Here is a 20,460-nt window from a genome sequence, read left to right as displayed (position 1 = left end):
GCATGTGTTTATAATTCCGCAATTTACACTTGAATGTTTTGAATGTCATGCGATATCATAAAATGCCAAATAGGTAAATCGTATATGAATGTGTCGTTGAATGACATAATTAAATGAATGATTAAATTTCAAGTGTATTTTCATTAAATGCATCTTAGAGACATAAGTGCCAAATCGAGGCTAGGTGAATGACTTAGAACACATAGTCAAATTATCAATCTAAGTTAAAATTGGATAAATCGAAAGAAATTTTAATTATCCTATTCACCCCCCCTCTAGGACTAGATATGGTACGAAGCACGTATTTTCACAGCACCCCTGGTCTCCACCATGGCATTGTACTCGCTTTATGAGTAGCCTCATCAAGTTGTGACGTCAACACCTTTGTGGAGTTTTAGAATGCTAGATGCTTCTAAAGTGTGCTAAACTATACCATCGGTTTTCTCTTCTTCCTATTTCACATTAACATAAGCAAGATGATTTCTAATGATGCCAACAAAAGGTTCTACACTAGAAGGTATTAAATTCATTAACAAAGTAAATTGGTAATGCATAAAAAAACATGCACTAGTAAGAATATCAGAAAGTCGTGATGTTGAATACAAAACATTTAGAAGAACTATGATTAGGAGGTCAAAACCTTGAAGAATTCTGAATCTTTCCCATGCATTAGTACCCATGGGGATAGCACCAAGACTTAAAAGAGTTTTCCAGACTGGTCCTGCAGCAGCTGGGGATAGCAACAATGAAAAGCCTTCTTCAGAGACAAGACTGCCAACACCTATGGTTATGGGTGTCCCACTCACCTGTGAATGGATTAGGAAAGTAACTATGCTTATGTTAGGGCATATATAAAAATAAGCTGCATCAAAAACAATTATAAATTGGTTTTCCATTTTATTGACATTTTCAATTACAGTATATGAAAAAGAAAATTTAAAATGATAGTTGATCATAGTGTATTTATTACAATTTGAAGAGATATGACTCTGACTAGAACATTGAGTGGCAACCAAAACATTTATTAGAACATTAAAATCAAGAAAGGCATCATAGGTGGCCTATCATAAGAACCACTACATGTTCTAGCACTACGTTTACATTAGGAAGTACGACAGGCCAAAGGTAAAAATTATGCCAATTCTCACAGCATCATGTGACATTCTGAATAGAGGCAATCACTAAAGAAGTGTCTCACAAGGATAGCTTCTAGAACTTTCAATGTTTTTTTCTTATTTCATTTCTGTGATAGGATTAATCCTTGCCTTGAAACAGATATATCTAGTCTCACTGCCAGCTTAAGAGGGAATAAATTAATTAGTTGGAGGAAATATTTTGATCAACAATAAGAAAATTATTCTAAAAGTATTGATTATTGGAAATATTAGGATAATTCTAGTTTGACTTATATCAGTTTATTTCTATTATTACTATTCTTTCTGTATAAAGGCATTTATGTCCATTCCCTTATTATGGGTTATAAATATATACCAAGCTCTCATTATGAGACTTGAGTTTTTCTCTTCTAACATTCTTCTTGGTATCAGAGCCAAATGAAAAACCTAACACAACCACTCTCCGTTCCTCCTCCCTACTTCCTTCACTCACTAATTCCACTACACTTTAAACCCAATAACCTAACATTAGCCTCATCCGGAGTTTCTCCCTTTCGAGGGCCCTTTTTTTCTTTGTTTCATGTTTTCCTAATTGCATGTTGCGATAGAGACTTTATTAGCCCTTCACATACTGCAATAGAGATTTGCGTTGTGATTTTTTACCCCACGTTAGGGTTTCTCTTGGCAATCAGCCCTTGAGCTGTTGGGTGCAAGCCAATCAGCCCTTGATACCTCCAATCTGTCTTGCGATCAGCCTTCGGGCTCATATACTTCTCTTCGACAGTAGCAACAAGCCATCTACAGGTCTGAATCTGACTTTTGATTAGCCTCCAGGCTCATATAATTCCCTGCGACAGCAGCAGTAAGTTTGAATCTCACCTGCGACCAAATCTACATGCCCTAAAGTGCCCTGCGACGACAACAGTAGATATAGGCCTGAATCTCACCAACGATCAGATCTAAATGCCCTAAAGTGACCTGCGACAGCAGCAGTAGGCCCTTACCTATGATGTGATTAGATCTACATACTTTAGAGTACCTTGTGACAGCAACAATAGACCTCCACAGGTCTGAATCTCACTTACGATCAGCTTACTGGCTCGACACAGCAACATACAACAGCAGCCAGTTGTTGTGTACACTTCGATCAGTCCTACAGGGCCTGAACTGCTCTACAACAACAACACACAGTTGTTGGGTGATTGGCGATCAGCCCTACAACACTTCTAAGGCCATGCAAAGACCTGTGACAGCAACAGGGGTTGTTTCTATAACCTACGACATCTCTTTGGTTCAACCGCACGACAGCAGTAGAGGCTATTTCTGGTGTTGCTGATAGCAATCAGTAGGATTATCTAGCCTTAGAAAGTACTAATACGGGAGATCACCCTTCAATCCAAAGTTTCTTCCTGTTCATAATGTGCAATGACGACAACTCACAAGACTAAGGACTCTAACACAACCCTTGGGGCTAATTTTTCAGTCTAGCGTATAACCAATGCCCCACTAAATGGTCGTAACTTTCAAAGCTGGTCTGTGCGACTTTATTTGAGTAGTAGAGGAAAATATGGTTGGCTGTCAGGCATTATTCCTAAGCCATCCCTCACTGATCCCAAATTTGAACAATGGGAAATCGATAATTGCACCATTCTTGGATGGTTATTCAATTCCATGGAGTAACGTATCTACACTATGTTTATGTATCATGAGATTGTCTCCTCTTTGTGGTCAGCTCTCACTCAGACATATGCACACGCTCGCAATGACTCGAGGATTTATGAATTTTATTGGGATATTGCTCAAACTACCCAAGGAAATCAGAGTATTGCAGATTATTTTGGATTTCTTAAATCCCGTTGAGAAGAGCTCTCGCATTATGAATCTATGACTAAGTTATCTGTAGAGCAACCAGGTATGTGGTCAAAAGAATTGCTTGACATCAGACATATCAGTTCCTCATGGGTTTATGCCCTGAGTTTGAGGCACTGCAGACCCAAATCCTTAATATCACTCCTCTACCTTCCTTATTTGAGACATTTGCGACTATTGATAGCGATGAACATCGTTGCAGTGTCATTCCCTCTCAGACTCAATCTTCTGTCATTATCTCTGCTCCAGATACAGATCAGATAGCTCTTGCGGCAAATTTAAGTTTTTCTAACTCCCGTACTCAAGGCTCCGGGAATCGAGGTCATGGGAGCCATGTGCGTGATAAAGGAAATGGTCTTATGTGTAGTCATTGTGGGAAGATTGGCCATGAGAAGGCCCGCTGCTTTCAGCTCTATCTCCACCTATTGAGATCTTCTGAGGGACAGCCCCGTGCTGGTGTTGTGGAATCTACCTTGGTTGATCATGTTTGCCTTAGTACTATTGATTTGCAACATCTTCAGACACAGATTACAACTATTGTACGGGATCAGCTTCAGGCTCAGACTCCCTCATCCTTGATAGTCGCATCTATTACCACTCCTCCAGGTACCTCTTCTGTATTTCATGCCACTCAGTCTGACTCTTCTCCTCTGACCTGGGTCATTGATTCTGGTGCCTCTGATCACATGACCGGTGAGTTCAATCATTTTATTTCTTCCATTGTTCCTACTACTCATAAGGAGGTTCGCCTTGCTGATGGGTCTTTTACCCCTATTCACAGTAAGGGTACTATATCTCTATCTCCTGGTTTTCCCTTAATTTTGTTCTCCATGTTCACATTTATCTCTTAACCTTATGTTTATAAGTAGTTTTACAAAATCTTTTAATTGTTCTGTAAAAATTTTTCCTACTCACTGTGTCTTTCAGAACCTGACTTCGAGGAGAATTTTTGACAAAGGATATGAGAGGAATGGGTTGTACCTGTTTGAAGCTCCACCTACTACTGCCTCAGCTTCCCACTCACAGGGAATGATATTTTTTTTTTCCAGACTTTAGACTTATGGCATGCTCGCTTAGGACATACTAATTTTCAGCACTTATGTTCATTATTTCTTACTTTAAAAAAATCTTGTAATGGACATAAATTTCAGTGCTGTGTATGAGCTTTCTAAACACACACATACCTCTTATATTCCTTGCATGCATAGATTTAATGTAATTTTTTATTTGGTTCATTTTGATGTGAGGGGGCCTTTCCATGTTACTACTTTTAATGGTCATAGATATTATGTTATATTTATTGATGACTATTCTCATTGTACTTGGGTTTATTTAATACGTTATCACTCTGAGGTACTCCCTATTTTTGCTAATTTCCTTAAAATGATTCAAACTCAATACAACATTACCGTCAAATCTCTTAGAATAGATAATGGCGGGGAATATATTTTTGATGAGATTCAATCCCATCTCCATGAGCGTGGTATGCTTAATCAATTAATTTGCCCATACACTCCTGAGCAAAACGGGATGGTGGAATGTAAGAATCGCCACCTCATAAACATCGTCCACTACCTTCTGCGAGGCATGCATGTTCACAAGTCATATTGGAATATGATAGTTCTTACTATTGTTTTCCTCCTGAATCGTGTTCCGAGCCGCACTTTAGGGAGACAGGTGCCTCTTCATGTTTTTCGACCTGATAGCACTCTCTTTCCTATTACACTTAGAGTTTTTGGGTGTACCTGCTTTGTTCAGGATAGAACTCCCCATCGTACCAAACTAGATGACAAAGCTACCTGTTGTGTTTTCTTAGGTTACTCATCTATGTCAAAGGGGTATCGATGCTATAATCCCCTCTCTCATCGTATTATTCATTCCCTAGATGTAACATTTTTTTTAAATGTTACATATTTTCGTGCTTCATCTTCTATGTAGGACTCTTTTCCTTTGCAGGATTCTTCTCTTATAGTACTACCATCTCCGGTTTACTCTCCATCTTCATCTTCGCCGTCACTGCAGGTTTACTCTCGTTGCCCTCCCCCTTCTCAAACTTTGCCAACCTCCTCTTTGGACTCGGGTATGCCCCTTTTACATTTACGCCTATTCCTTCTATTTTTGGCTCTCACTTACCTATTGCACTTCGCAAAGGTAAGGAAGGGTATGTTACTGATCACTTTATCGTCCAGTTTGTTTCCTATCAAGGTCTTTCTCCTTCCTATCGAGCCTATCTTGCCACCACATACTCTATTCGGATTCCTCGGTCTGTATCTGAGACTTTACGTGATCCTATGTGGACTAGAGCCATGACTACTGAGATGGATGTATTGCAGAAGAATCACACCTGGTAGCTTGTTTCTCTTCCCTCTGGGGAGCGGACTGTTGGTTGTAAATAGATTTTCACAGTCAAGTATCTCGCAATGGTACTGTTGATCGCTACAAGGCTCGCCTCGTCGCTAAGGGATTTACGCAAACTCCGAAAAAAGATTTTGAAGCCACATTTGGCCCTGTAACCAAACTGTCTACTGTCCATTTACTTATCTCTTTAGCGACCTGTCATTCATGGCCTCTTTACTAGCTTAATGTGAAGAATGCCTTTCTAAATGATGATTTGACAGAGGTCATTTATATGGATCCCCCTCCTAGGTTTCGTCTTCAGGGAGAGTATTCTTGGAAAGTATGTCGCCTTCTCAAATCTCTGTATGGCCTAAAGCAATCTCCGTGAGCCTGGTTCTAGCTTTTCTCTAAAGTCATTCTATCTATGGGATTTTCCAGATGCCACTGACCAGATTTGCTTTATTCGACGAGTAGATGGCCGCAATACCATTGTCATGGTTTATGTGGATGATATTATAATAACTGGAGATGATGCACAGAGGATTGATAGGGTTAAGAGGCAGTTGGGTAGTGCTTTTGAGGTTAAGAACTTAGGTCCCTTCAAGTACTTTTTGGGGTTAGAGGTAGCCCGTTCACGTCATGGTATTTCGTTATCTTAACGTAAATACACATTAGATCTTCTTCAAAACACTGGTATGCTTGGTTGTCGTCTGCCTCTTCCCCAATGGATCAGAATCATCGTCTTCATGCTAAATCTGGGGAACTTTTATCTGATCCTTTATCTTACCAGAGACTCGTAGGCCGTTTGATTTATCTAAGTAACACAAGACCGGATTTGACCTTCGCAGTTAGTGTAGTCAATCAATTTATGCATACTCTGCGTACCTCTCATCTTGATGTCGTGTATTGTATCCTTCGCTATTTGAAGTCTCGTCTTGGTCTAAGCTTATTTTATTCGTCTATTGCTCGGCCACATCTATCATGTTTCACTGATGCTGATTATGCGAGTTCTCTTACAGATAGGAGATCTACATCTGATTTTTGTACTTTCTATGATGATAATCTTATCTCGTGGAAAAGTAAGAAACAAAGTGTGGTTTCTCGTTCCTCTGCTGAAGCCGAGTATCGTGCTATGGCCCTTGGCACATGTGAGCTTCTTTGGCTTATATATTTGCTAACAGAGTTGGGATTTCCTACTGTTGGTTCCTCCTCGCTGTCCTGTGACAACAAGTCTGCTATCATGCTTGCATCTGACACGGTCCTTCACGAAAGGACTAAGCACATCGAGGTTGATGTTCACTTTCTCAGGAGAAAGTTCGATCTGGTGCACTTAAGACAATTTTTGTTTCTTATTCACATCAACTGGCCGATATGCTTACAAAATCTGTTGATCCTTCTGTCACAAACTCTCATCTTGCCAAGCTAGGCCTAGTTGATATATTTGCCCCAACTTGAAGGAGAGTATTGGAAATATTAGGATAGTTAGTTCTAGTTTGACTTATATTAGTTTATTTCTATTATTTCTGTGTAAGGGCATTTATGTCTATTCCCTTATTATGGGCAATAAATATATACTAAGCTCTCATTATGAGACTTGAGTTTTTCTCTTCTAAAATTCTTCTTTGATAAAATTCATAAATAAATAAAACTTATAAATTTCTTGTAGAAAGGACTTGTAAAGAGCACACAAAAAACAACATTCACTAATACAAAAAGTGCACATAACATTCATTTATTAATATAAATGAATTATGATTAGTTAAGGATTTATGTAATTTTATTTTGATGTATTCTAAGAGCGCGCGCACACACATATAATCATCCTTGTATTAATTAGTTGGATATATTAGTAATTTATTCATACATATTTTAAAAATTAAGAAATATATATAGTACTATGTGAATGCAATATTTAATAGTTTTAACAGTAAAGCAAGTGTTTTATATATTAAGGTGTATGTAGTTGATATGACATTAACATTCTCATTTCTCTTATATTTTTCTCACTGTTAGGCTCTCATATACTTGAGTGTATTTGTAGTAGAGCATTGTTCATCTTCAATTCCATATTCCATATGGTTTTTTTTTTTTTATCAATAAAGATAACTTTATTAAGGAAAAAGAAGCAAGGGGGGTCGAGCGGACCAACCCAAAACAAAGAAAAGGAAACAAGAAAAGAAAAGCAAACAACTATGAAAAGGAAAACAAAAAACAGTCACGACAACGAACAAACCCTTTCCCATCTCACAACAAAATCTTCAAAGAAAACCCCCTTAAATTCCTTATAAAGTTTACTCTAAGAGAACAAGATCTCCAAAATAGAGAGAACTAATCCTTCCATCGAGGTCTCTTTTCCCTCAAAAATGCAACGATTGTGATGTTTCCAAATTCCCCAACAAACTGCGAAAAGAACCAAGAACCAAAGAATCCGTTTAGAAGACGAGAACGCTCCTCCCCATGACATCCAAGAATTCAAAGCCAACTTAATTGATTCGGGAAAGCAACCCACGATGCCAAACAAAGATAAGAAATACGACCAAATATGGTGAGTCACTCGATAATGAATAAGTAAATGATCCACCGATTCCGCCTGAGAGCTACACAAACTACATTGATTCGACGAAATAAAACCCCTTTTAATCAACTGATCCATAGTAGCAAGTCTCCCTAAAGCCTCCATCCATAGAAAGGTCGATATTTTTGGAGGAATTTTACCACCCCAGACAAAAGAACAAGGGAACGCCGATATTGTAATAGGAGCAATACCCTCATACAAAGTTTATTGTATTATGATGATTTAATGAATGTGTTTAATTGCCTATTTTATCAATTCCTACAATTTCATTGAAAACTTCCTTTTTTTGCCATTTCCAAATAAATGAATTAATTTCCACACTTATCAAAATATTTTCATTTCCAGCTGATTGAATAGGCATCAAACTTGAAATTTAATACCTTTCCTACACAAATAACTTCAATATTTATGCATCTCAATAAGCATTAAGAAAGTTTTGATCATGAAACACCTTTAATGTTGTATGGGAAGTAATTATGAGAAATTAAATGTGTTTCTATCAAATGCTATAAATGAAAAGCTACAATTTTTTTCTTCAAATGTACAACACAAAGCTTTATGTCAAAAATTTGGGGTTGGCTAAACAAATCATGTTCCTCCATTCCACTTTGTCCAAATGAAATATGATAAGCCACCTCAAATAATATTTGTAAAGAGGTAAACTCAAATGAGTGCAAAGTGGTTTTTAAGCTTACACTGTAATGGTGATGTGTGCCATATGGTTGTCCAACAAGATTCCCAAGATTTAAATCTTCCATTACCTATGAGACATCACAATAGAAAATATCAAATTTTGTCAAATTCAAACACAAAGAAAAGAATAATCTTAAAAAAAAAAAGGGGGAGTGGGCTTGAATAAGTTGATAAAATACTTTACTTGGTTGCTTTTAGGTCCAACAAGTACGAAAAAGCATGTTTGCTTCGTGATATCGTGAATTTCTACCTTATCAGCAAAAAATATGTACCTACAATCATCAATTAATTAGATGAATTAAACTTGTAAATTATATGCTGCACAATGCTCACAGATATTAAATCATATCAATCTTTTGTTGTTGGTAGTTAAATCATCTTCAAGATTTTCTTTTTTCCTATAAAAATAAAGATTTTCTTATGATTCCCTCAAATGACATTCTTTTTTTGTTTTTCGTGGGTATCCCCATCCTTCGGGTGAGACTAATCCCACGATCACACGCACCGCTCCCTTGGAAAGTCCTACATGCAACTGGTTGAGTCGAGGGTCACTCTGACCCAAGAGAGTAACCGCCCCAAGGAATTCATTACTTCTTGGGGTTTCGAACACTTAACCTACCCTTCCTGAGAAGCTAATCAAGGCTCGGCTTGCCACTAGGCCAACCCCTTGGCGTCAACCCTCAAATGACATTTAACATCCCATTAGGTAACTAGATTGTTTACATCTAACTTCTATAACAATTCAAAGAACCAGATACCCACTTGTATTTGCATAAGAAGGAACTATTTAAACCTTCCAAGTCATTATGCTCATCAAAATTTCAAGCTGATGAATTTTAAAACCTTGTAGGTTAAAAAAAACAATTGACTACCTAAAATTTACATCATGAGTTTTGAATGTGGTAAATCTACTTCACCACCTAGCTTCATGTAACGCAAGCCATTACAAACTTCTACAAAACAAAACAGTACAAACTATAAGGGCATTGCGAAAAGTATTGAAGGACCTTTCCTCCTTTTCGAGAAAAGGAGGAAGTATCACTTAGTAAATTGGAAGTTGACCTTTTAAAAAAATATTATCTTTACCTATCAAAAAAACAAAAATCCCTTGTAGCCAAATATACATTCTTGAAGGGGCACTAGTGCCTATAACATTGCTAGAAGTGCTACAAACCTAGTCAAGGATTAAAGGAGTGGCAGCGGCAGGGGATGGCTACAAGAATTGAAAGCCCCTAAGGGTATGACATGCATACAAGACCCCTGATAGGGGTTTGACTTGTGCATGTAAAAACTAAATCCTAGGGTTGTTCAAACTCAGATCCTAGGGCCCAATGACCATATCTAGTACCCAAAACCATATGGATGACTTTAGGACTACAAATCCCTAGGTTGCGCAAGCCATTCAGGTTTTCCATTTGCAGCAACTGCAATTGGATTTTTTTTTTTTTCAAAAAAAAAAAGTACACAATTGGCCAAAGAGGTCGAAAAGACCCCCCAAAGTAAACAAGAAGAAGAAAACTTATGCATTATCTTGGCCCATTAATTATGTGATCCCACCTGAAAACAAAATACCCAAAGAATTAACCCCTAACACTCGATATCCAACTTAGAACATCCCTAGATCAATGCTTTGATGTTGAGAATACTACTTTAAACCTGCTTCTCCTTTCCTCTAAAGTCCCTCCCATCTCTTCCTTTCCGAAGTCTCAAAAGAACTACAGAAGATAATAAGTTCCAAATGCGTCTTCTTCCCCTCTAAAATTGAAAGCATACCAAGCAAATAAAGAAACTTTGAAAAGGAATTTTGATGGGCACTGGAGAAGTGGATTGGGGTTAGGTGGTCGGAGAGGTGAAGAAGGTATGACCAAGAAAGGGCCATTTTGAATCCCAAACCACACTTGTTTATCGTCAATTATGGGGGAGAGATATGACAACCATCAAATGTGAGTCATCAGGTTGATACCCAAAGCACAAATCCTCCCTGTTAAAATTTACATTATTGTTAAAAGGGCATATTGGTCTTTTGACCAAATTTAATATAAATAGGGAGAGAGGAGGCCTCTTTCCATAATCTCTTCTCCTCTATTTTTCTTCTTCTCTCCTCTTCTCCATTAACCTAGATTTCTACATGGTATCAAAGCACTAATCTAAGATAGAGATCTAAGATTCTTCCTTTATTATTTTTCCTCCCTTCAATTTTTTTTCTCTTGGATTGTTTACTTGTTTTCTATCTTGGTATGAACAAAACCCTATGTTCTAGGGTATATCTAAGGTTCGTTAGTGTTGGTTTGAAGTATCAACGTGATTGGAGCTAGTTCAAAGTTTAGAGGTCGAAACCCCAGATTTTGGATTTTTGATTTTCTTCACAACCGCGCGCATCTAGCCATCCATACCCAAACCGCACCACTCATAGTGTTATTCCCTATCATCCTCCACCTTTATTTTGTTTGTTTGGTGCTCTGGTAATTAAAAAAAAAAAACAGGTTTCAACTTCGATGAATTGTAGTCTGTGAGTTGAGTTATTTCTTATGACATTACAACTTCTGGTGAGGGTAAACAAACATGGGATGGTGTTGGTGCTTGTGTAATAGTAGTTAAATTGAATGGCACCAATTATCTTCATTGGTCATCCTCCGTGATGATTGTGTTAACTGTGAAGAAGAAACCGAAACATATCACCTCTGATACTCCAGCCACAGAAGATAAATTTTATGAAGACTAGGTGAGTGAAGATGCTTTGGTTATGAGTTGGCTTTTGGCTAGTATGGAGCCAGTGATCAATGCTAACATAGTAGTATTGTCTTCAACTAAGGCTATCTGGGATTATGTAAATGAGATGCATTCTAATGAATGAAATGTCTCTAGCACTCTTCAAGGACTCTGGGAAGAGTTAGCTAAGCATCAACCTCTCACCACCAATTTAAAAACACAAAAAAAAAAAACGGCATGAAGAATTTTATACTACAAAATTTATGTCTAGATTGGATGCTAAATTTGAACTTATAAAAGGTCAAATATTGGCTAGCAAAACTTTACCTACAGCTGCCAATGCCTTTTCTCGAGTAGTACGGGCTGCACCTACCTCATCTATGGCTTCAGGTTCTTCATCCCTAGTTGGTAAAGATTCCTCCACTCTCACCACAAGCAATCCCCACAGTGATGGTAGAGGACGTGGTAATCCTAGTGATCGTGGTAGTCACTACAGAGGTCATGGTGGTCGTAATGGTGGTACATGCACTAAAAGTAATATGAAGTGCACATATTGTGTTTTCAGTGGTCGTTTAAGGATTTTTGCTAGGACAAATGGGGTAAGCCTACTTGGGCCAATCAAGCTACTGAAGAGTCTACCATTCCATCAATGCCAGTTTAACATGGAGTATTTGCTAGCTCACAATCTCAAGGAGATTTAATTGTCGAGATGGCTTAGCTTCTTCAGAGTTTCTCCGTGTCATCTAGTACATCCACTATAGCCACGCTTGCCAACACAAGTAATTATGCTTTTGTGGTTGCCCAGTCAATACTACCTAGGTAATTGACTCAGGAGCTAGTGCCCATATGTCTGGTAAAACTTCTCTTTTCTCAATTTTAGTCTTCCAAGTCTAACATTTTCCTAGCTGATGGATCTACTATACCTGTTTTTGGAGTGAGAACCATCCATCCCACTCCATCTATATCACTGTCATCTAACTTATATGTACCTGATTTTCCTTTTAATTTGTTATTTATGAGTCAACTTACTAAATCCCTTAATTGTTCTATTACATTCCTTCCATCTTCTTGTGTTATCCAGGACCGAAAAACGAAAAGGACTATTGGTTTGGGGAATGAAGCTAATGATCTTAATTGCCTAGATTTGAGAAGGTTAAATCGGCATTGAGCACATCTATCTCCCCACTGTAGTGGCATTATCATTTGGGTCATCCGTCTTCAGTTATTTGCGTCAATTGTTTCCTAATTTTAAGCAGTTATCGAGTCTTGAATGTGAGGCTTGCCAATTGGACAAGCATCATCGCAGTTCTTTTCCTTCCACAGTTGAGAGTCGTCAATTGAATAAATTTGATGTAGTTCATTTGGACATTTGGGGACCTTCAAGAATAAAAAGTATTTATGGTTTATCTTACTTTCTTATCTCTGTGGATGATTTCTCTCGCATGACGTTATTTTTATTAAAGGACAAATCTGAATTTTATCATGTTCTTACTATATTTTACAATGAAATTCGAGTTCAGTTTGGTACACCAATAAAAAAAAGTTAGTTTTGACAGAGCCCTTGAATGTATGCAGACTTCAGTTCATAATTTTTGTTCAGTCTATGGCATTATTTATCAAACCTTGTGTGAATCATACATCCCAACAAAATGGAATGGCTGAGCGCAAGCATCGCCAGTTATTGGACGTTACTCACACACTTATGTTTAACATGAATGTGCCCAAAACTTATTGGTCTAATGCTATCTTCACTACTTGTTTCTTAATTAACCATATACCATCAACTATTCTTGGGGGTCAGACACCATTTTTTGTGTTAGATCCTTTTGGTTAGTCCTTTCATTTTCCACCTCTTGTGTTTGGTTGTGTGTCCTTTGTTCACAATTTAGAACCAAGTTGAGATAAGTTGGCTCCTCGGGCTATCAAGTGTGTATTTGTGGGCTATTCTCGCACTCAAAAGTGGTATCAATGCTATAGTTCAGAACATCGTCGGCCCTATGTGAATGCGGATGTCATTTTCTTTGAGTCAACACCTTTCTTTTCTGAAAGGGAAAAAAATTTTGAGTCAGATTTGATCTCTTCAAGTCAGGGGGAGTTTCTTCAAACTACCCATATCCCAATAATTCCTTCATCTATAAATGATGTTCCGACTCGTGTGATAACCCCAAACGACACTCATCTAGATAGGCCAGGTCACTTTCAAATTCTTGATTTTAGTTATCAAGAACTTTCTCGAAACACATTTCGAGACCCGTCGATCGAGACGAGCGAAGAAAGAACTTGTAATTTAAATGTTTTATGTTACTTTATTGGTTATATAGCTATTAGTCTCAAAAGGAATGATTATACAATCATAACTATGTCTATCAATAATTTCTCGAGATACGCACTAGGATTAGATAAAGATTAAAGGTTAACCAAGGAATTAATCAAGCAAACAAATATCACCAATGATTACCCCTCAAAAATAAAGGAAAATAAATAAAACTACTTGGGATGGATTATAAGATCACCTAGATCGAAGTTGAAATGAATCTCAAGAAATTACCTCGAGGTACATGCAACAAAAAAATCAGATCTAATCGAGTATGACCAATAAAAAGATATAGAGAAATCAAGAAAGATAGACTATTAGATTGCGTAAATCAGTCCTTGAGGCATTGCCTCAAGATTCACATAACTACTTGTAAGACAATCCTTGATCGGAGCATCATCAATGGCATTGAACTACACCATTGCGTAGATCTCATTGAATAGATGCAAATTGACTATTGGATCGTCAAAATCAGACTCAAATCGAGTCCGAAAGAATGATCCAAAATCCCGTCCATCAGGGATAAGTTTGTATATTATTACATGTAGCGTACAATAGAAAGATTTGTCCCTAATCACCTCAAACTGATTGTTTGCATCAACATCATTGTTGCAAATTATTACATATGGTATTGCATGTAAGACTTCGTTGCCATGTGTCCAACTCAACTACTAGGCATCCAATCATACTTGTCACTTAAAAATTTAACCCTCTCATTACTATCCACCTCACCATAACTATTACATCATATTTCCACTCAAAGACATCATGTCTTTAGCTAAGAGACAAGTATCTAGTTAACCCCCATGCATTACACCTAGTTAAAACTTAACTTGACCATGGTTGCTTTAAACTTCAACCAATCCCAACCACCCATTAACTAGGATGAAATTCTAACTAATTTGACCATAGTTGGTTTATCTCCACTCATAATTAAATCTCAACCCAATCTATATGATCTTATGCAAGCACTTCTTACAATTTGACCCCTTTACTTAGTCCATATGGCTCCATATTGCCACCTCAACTCATAGTTCTCTCCATTGTATAAAAATTAGATAAATCTATGTCTCTATTCTTTAATGCATTCTCCATTGCCAAAGCATCTCTAGAGACCTCCCATCCCCATCATTTACCTCCACAAATCTTCATAACTTAAGTCAAGTGTATATGACTCTTCTAAAGCTCTTCTCTCAACACCATTAAGAAGTTCTAAGGGATTCTTGAAGAAAAAATCAGCAATCTTCTTATGTCACCTAGTTTGGTATTTGGGAAAAAGTCTCCATTTAATACTTATAAGGTAAGTGGTTTCCCACTACTACATATTCTTCTATATTTTTCATTTTCTTTTAATCAATTCTTATTCCTACACTATTAGTGCTTATAAGGTTCTCCCTTCACTTAGAAACTATAACATCAACTCTTCTAGGAGAGTCCACCTTCAAGCATTCTTGAAGAGGAACACATGCAACCTGAGGTAAGATCTATTAGTAAAGGAAACCTTAGCTAGAATATGAACTATAGACATTCATACTTAAGGAAGTCTTTTTGTATTTCAGCCTAAAAAGAACTCAAAGTAGCGGAACCGGAGCACGGAACCAAAACTAAGGAATGGGGTTTTTGCGAGTTGTGCTTGCGGTTTGAGAAGGTATGTGCCTTTTCACCCTAGGTAGGCTACCCAACATGGTTCTAAAATACTTGTATTGCTGATTTTAAAACTAATAGTTTTCAAAATTTTCTTCATTCAACTTATTTGACATAGGAGGGAAAGATAGTGTGTTTTATATTTCACCTGCCATATGTAGAATGATTTTCTTGGCTTAATTATATATGACTTGGTTATTTGATATGAATCATTAGAGAAGAAAGTTTCATCCTTAAATGTTTATATACTTCTAAATTATGGACTGTTTTCACCACCTTGTTAGACACTAGGAACATAATTATTCGAAGAAAGAACATTACTAGAAATCTTACAACCTACCTCTCATAATTGTTATGTAATATTTTTGTTTTATAACATAGAAAACTCTTATGTTATTCATGTAATATTTCTGTTTTATAATATGGAAGATATCATAGTTACCATGAAATGTTAATATGAAGTGTGTATGTTCTATTATCTACAAAGTTCTCAATATTTCTGTTTTGATATACAAATATACATCATTTTACCATGAAATGCTTAAGTTTTATTATCTAGAAAGCTCTCAAATATTTCTGTTTTAAATCATACAAATACCTCATTTTTATTAAGAAAATTTTTGTTTTGTAAAATTTAATTTATAATCTAGAACTATCTTATCTCACCCATGAAAGATTTTGTTTTGTAAATCGTAGTAATGCTTCCTATTTACCATAAGAAATTTATAATTTATAACTAAAAAACCTCTTATTTACTATGAGATATCATGTTTAGCAACTTAAGAATATCTCATTTTCTTATCAAATGTTTCTATTTTGGAAACAAAGAAACCTCTTTTATTTTCAAAGTTATCTATGATATAAATATGTGTATTTACTAAGTGTATATAGATGACTATTGTGATGTGTACTCGTCACATGGATACCTAGTGGTGTAGTTTAGGAGTGATATGGTGGACGATCAATCTTGGATATGGATAATACACTGTTTATGATTATGGATGGGTTATTCAGTGAGAACATCAAGATGAAACACAACATTGGAATTAACAGGCAATTTCTAGGTATCCATGGAACGAGTTGTAATGCTTTGTTTTCGTGTTTTGATTTTCTTTTTAACAAACTAGAATTAAAACAATTATTATACCAATGATTTAATATCTCACCGATATCTTCGAGATTTTTTGCAAATAAAACACATACTTATATTATTTTAGTATAATTGGTGAGCCAAAAAAGGACCGTGAAACTACCTTGCGGGTAATCCTTTGGCTCTTCCGAAAATGAGGAATTACCTAAAATGTCGATGAATTTGACTTGCTCCTTGGTGGCATGGGACGCCTTGGAGACAATCGCTCCCAACGAAATCTAGGAAGTACTGGTTATATCTTTTTCCAAAAAACCTTTATTTTGGTTGTAAAGAGATTGAGGTCAGTAGCTAGAGGGATTTGAGATTGCACGTACACCTGATAAGCATTAAACACGAGGTTTACACCAGGTTTAGACATGGATCCATCCTAAACTATAATCATCAAATGGTTGACTGCAATTAGGTTTAGTTAGGTCATGACCTTATTGTCAAACAGTAACCTGGGCCGGAAGATGGCATATTGCGAACAACCCAACGCTCTCCCTAGAAGCCAACGGTTATCACGCCAGACTAGAAAATCAAGACAGGTGAAGGCACCCGACTCGTGTTAAAAGGCCAATGATGTAAAGATCCCTCATCGGTAAATTAATGGGACCCCGATTCCGTTCTACGCCAATACATATTAGAACTCTGCACAATTGGACAGGCCGGTTTTGATCGGAAGATTAGTCGCAAGCTTGGACCCACTAGAGATTCCCCTCACCTCATGTATTGTAATGTGGTGTTGTATGCATATTTATTATGTCATTATATAACTATAACTAAACTAAAATCAATTGATTATCATTGCAATGCTTTCGATATGCGACTATCATGAGATTTACTTGTTGTCTTCTATTAGTAGATGACATATATTAGATGCATTTAAACATAGTTAGATATAATTCTCAATTTATGTATCATGGTTTTCATAAATAAAATTCATTTCACACACCATATTTTAAAAACACAAAACTTAGAAACTAGATTGTTTTCTCATACCATTTTTAGGGTTAGTCGGTATGTGTTGGGCAACTTTGTCGCTCATACCATTTTTTACACCTTTCAGGTTTCCCTATAGAGGACACCTTGGTGGAAGAGTACATTGAGGAGCCGTATTAGGAACTAGAGTCAAAGCTGTACTACGAGCCAAACCCTGATTCATAGGTCAGACCTTGAGGAGCCATTTGTTTTCCGCTGCTACGATCTGTTTTCCCAGACAGTAGGTCTTTTGTTAGATGTTAGGATATCTTTTGTTTATTTATGTATATTGTCCTTCGGGACGTGTTTCTAACTTTTGTTATACCCTATTTACTACTATTTTGTTATTGATATGATATGTTATATCTCTGAACATCTATATATGATAGTACCACCTATGCTTTAGATAAATTCTTGTGTTACAAATTATTAGCTTGTAGAATAATTAATTCATTATATTATTAAGTAATTTGAAATTGCTTTGGGTAAAAAGGTCTTTGAGTTACCTCAACTCTTGACCCATACCTCGGGAATCACAAGAATCCCAGGGCGTAGTATCTAGACCAATAAGCTTTAGGTGTTAATGGATCTCTCCCTCACATAGTATTGATTTATGCTCAAGTTTCGGGTTTGGGACGAGATCAAGTATCCCCCAATCATGTTGCCAAGTTGAAGTATAGTCGGATTTGGGGCGTGACACTCCGTTGCAAGTTTATTGGCGAAACAATATGAGAAAAGCAACACAAGGGATACCAGCCCCACATCCAATGTCTTCTAGTTTTGAGGCTCCGAGACCAACTAATTTAGACCAACCAATTGCTCATAGAAAAGGTACTCGAGAATGCACTAAACATCCTATAAATAACGTTGTGTCTCTTCATCGTATCTCATCCACGATGAAATCTTTTGTCTTATCCTTGTCTTCTGTTTCTATTCCTCCCTCTTACACAAATGCATTACTTCATTTGGTTGGAATTTGGCTATGGATGATGAAATGGGAGCATTACAGGATAGTCAGACATGGGAGCTTGCATATCTACCTCCTGGTAAGAGAATAGTGGATTGTAGATGGGTCTATGCTATTAAATATCTCCCAAATGGGTCAGTTGAAAGGCTAAAGGCAAGGTTAGTAGTTAAAGGCTACGTTCAGACTTATGGAGTAAATTACGTGGAGACTTTTTCGCCAGTAGCTCGCCTCAACTCATTAAAAGACTATATATGTGGCTACATGTTGTGATTGGTTTCTTTATCAGTTAGATATCAAAAATACATTTCTTCATGGAGATCTGCAAGAAGAAGTTTATATAAACTAGCCCCCAGGATATGTAGTTCCTAGGAAGTCAAAATTGGTATGCAGACTGAAGAAGTTCAATTATGGACTGAAGTAATCTCCTAAGGCTTGGTTTGACAAGTTCAACTCTGTGGTGTTGGATTATGATTTTCAGAGATCATCTTTTGATTAGTCAATCCTCATTCAAAACACAGTACGTGGGAGTATAGTACTTATTGTGTCTGTTGATGACATAATCATTTTTAATAGTAACTTTGCAAGGATAGCTTAGTTGAAAACTCATCTTGCTAAGCATTTTCATACTAAAGATTTGGGGGTCTTTCGGTATCTCCTGGGTATTGAGGTTGCCAGATCTAAATCTGGGATAAATCTCTCTCAGAGATAATAGGTGTTGGATTTGTTATTTGAGAGTGGTGTGCTTGGTTGTAGGCTTGTGGATACTCCTATGGACAACTCGGTCAAGCTTGATGGTGAATAGGGAGAGCTATTTGATGACCCTGAAAGATATAGACACTTACTTGGTAAGTTCATTTATCTCACAATGACTAGACTAGATATTACCGTGTAGTAGTTGTTGTGAGCCAATTTATGCATGCTCCACGACAACCACACTGGGACGTGATCAGGATTCCAAGATATCTTAAGAATACAATAGGCATTGGGCTATTGTACAAACCATCTAAAGAATTGACAGTTACAGATTTTTCAGAAGTAAATTGGGCTGGTAGTCACACAGACAGGAGATCTACCTCAAGGTATTGTACCTTTGTAGGACGTAATTTGGTTACTTGGAGTAAAAAGCAGACTGTAGCAGCTCGTTCTAGGGATGAAGTCGAGTATCTATGGCTCAAACTACAACTGAGATGATATGGGTTAGATCATTGCTTCAAGAGATGGGGTCTTATTTGCCTACATCTATGCATATGTTTTGTGATAACCAAGTTGTTATCTTCATCTCCAGTAATTCAGTGTTTCATGAGAGGACTAAGCATATTGAAGTGGATTGTCATTTCATTAGAGACTTAGTTATAAGTAATCAAATTTCTGCTCGTACTTAAGATCAAGGGAGCGGTTCAACAGCCCTAAAGTGTGCCAAACATTTTTCAAAACATAGGTTAAAAGCTTTAGAATGAGCTGATTTTTAGTGAGGATGGTCTCTACGGTGAAGTGATCATCCTCTCCAAAATCAGCTCATTTTGAAATTTCTAACCCTAGTTTACAAATTGAAGAATTGTGGACCGTCCAATTTTTGTAAATCACTTTTGATGGGGTTAGAAGTTTTGGAATAGGCTGATTTTTGGTGAGGATGATCTCCTCATCATAGAGATCATCCTCACAAAAAATCAGCCCATTCCAAAACTTCTAACCCATGTTTTGAAAAATGTTTAGGACCATGTTTGGCAAACTTTAGGGCTGCTGAGCCGCTCCCTAAGATCAAATAGTCAAATTGGTGATATATTCACCAAAGCTTCGTCTAAGGGGTTATTTTCTAAGTTTTGTAACAAGCTGGGTATGTTTGATTTGTATGCTCAAGCTTGAGGGGGAGTGTTAAAATTTATATTATTGTAAAAAGGGCATATTGGTCTTTTGACCAAATTTATTATAAATAGGGAGAGTGGAGGCCTCTCCCCATAATCTTTTCTCCTCTATTTTTCTTCCTCTCTCCTCTTCTCTATTAACTTAGATTTCCACACTCCCCATTATAATAATGAAATCCTTATTAAGGGGCAGATCATTCTTGTGAAATAGGGAATAAAGAGATGGCAAATCATCCCTAGTGGAGGATTCACCACACCGTAACTC

At 37.0% G+C, this 20,460-nt stretch overlaps 1 protein-coding gene across 1 annotated transcript in view; it reads right to left on the bottom strand.

Moving 5' to 3' along the window:
- LOC147406402 (Glycine cleavage T-protein family) overlaps positions 1 to 20,460 on the bottom strand; it is a 45,285-nt gene that overhangs the window by 10,126 nt on the left and 14,699 nt on the right. Inside the window, exons 7-9 of the mRNA XM_086434409.1 lie at positions 8,774 to 8,861; positions 8,592 to 8,657; positions 641 to 806 (exon numbers count right to left, since the gene is read on the bottom strand). Coding sequence (XP_086290535.1) covers positions 641 to 806; positions 8,592 to 8,657; positions 8,774 to 8,861 — 320 coding nt within the window. The remainder of the gene's footprint in view (positions 1 to 640; positions 807 to 8,591; positions 8,658 to 8,773; positions 8,862 to 20,460) is intronic.

Source organism: Akebia trifoliata, chromosome 3, assembly GCF_017979445.1.
Source record: "Akebia trifoliata isolate Shusen 1 chromosome 3, ASM1797944v1, whole genome shotgun sequence".
Lineage (NCBI taxonomy): Eukaryota > Viridiplantae > Streptophyta > Magnoliopsida > Ranunculales > Lardizabalaceae > Akebia > Akebia trifoliata.
Note: the sequence above shows the minus strand (reverse complement) of the source record. Positions and strands in the feature narration are given on the sequence as shown.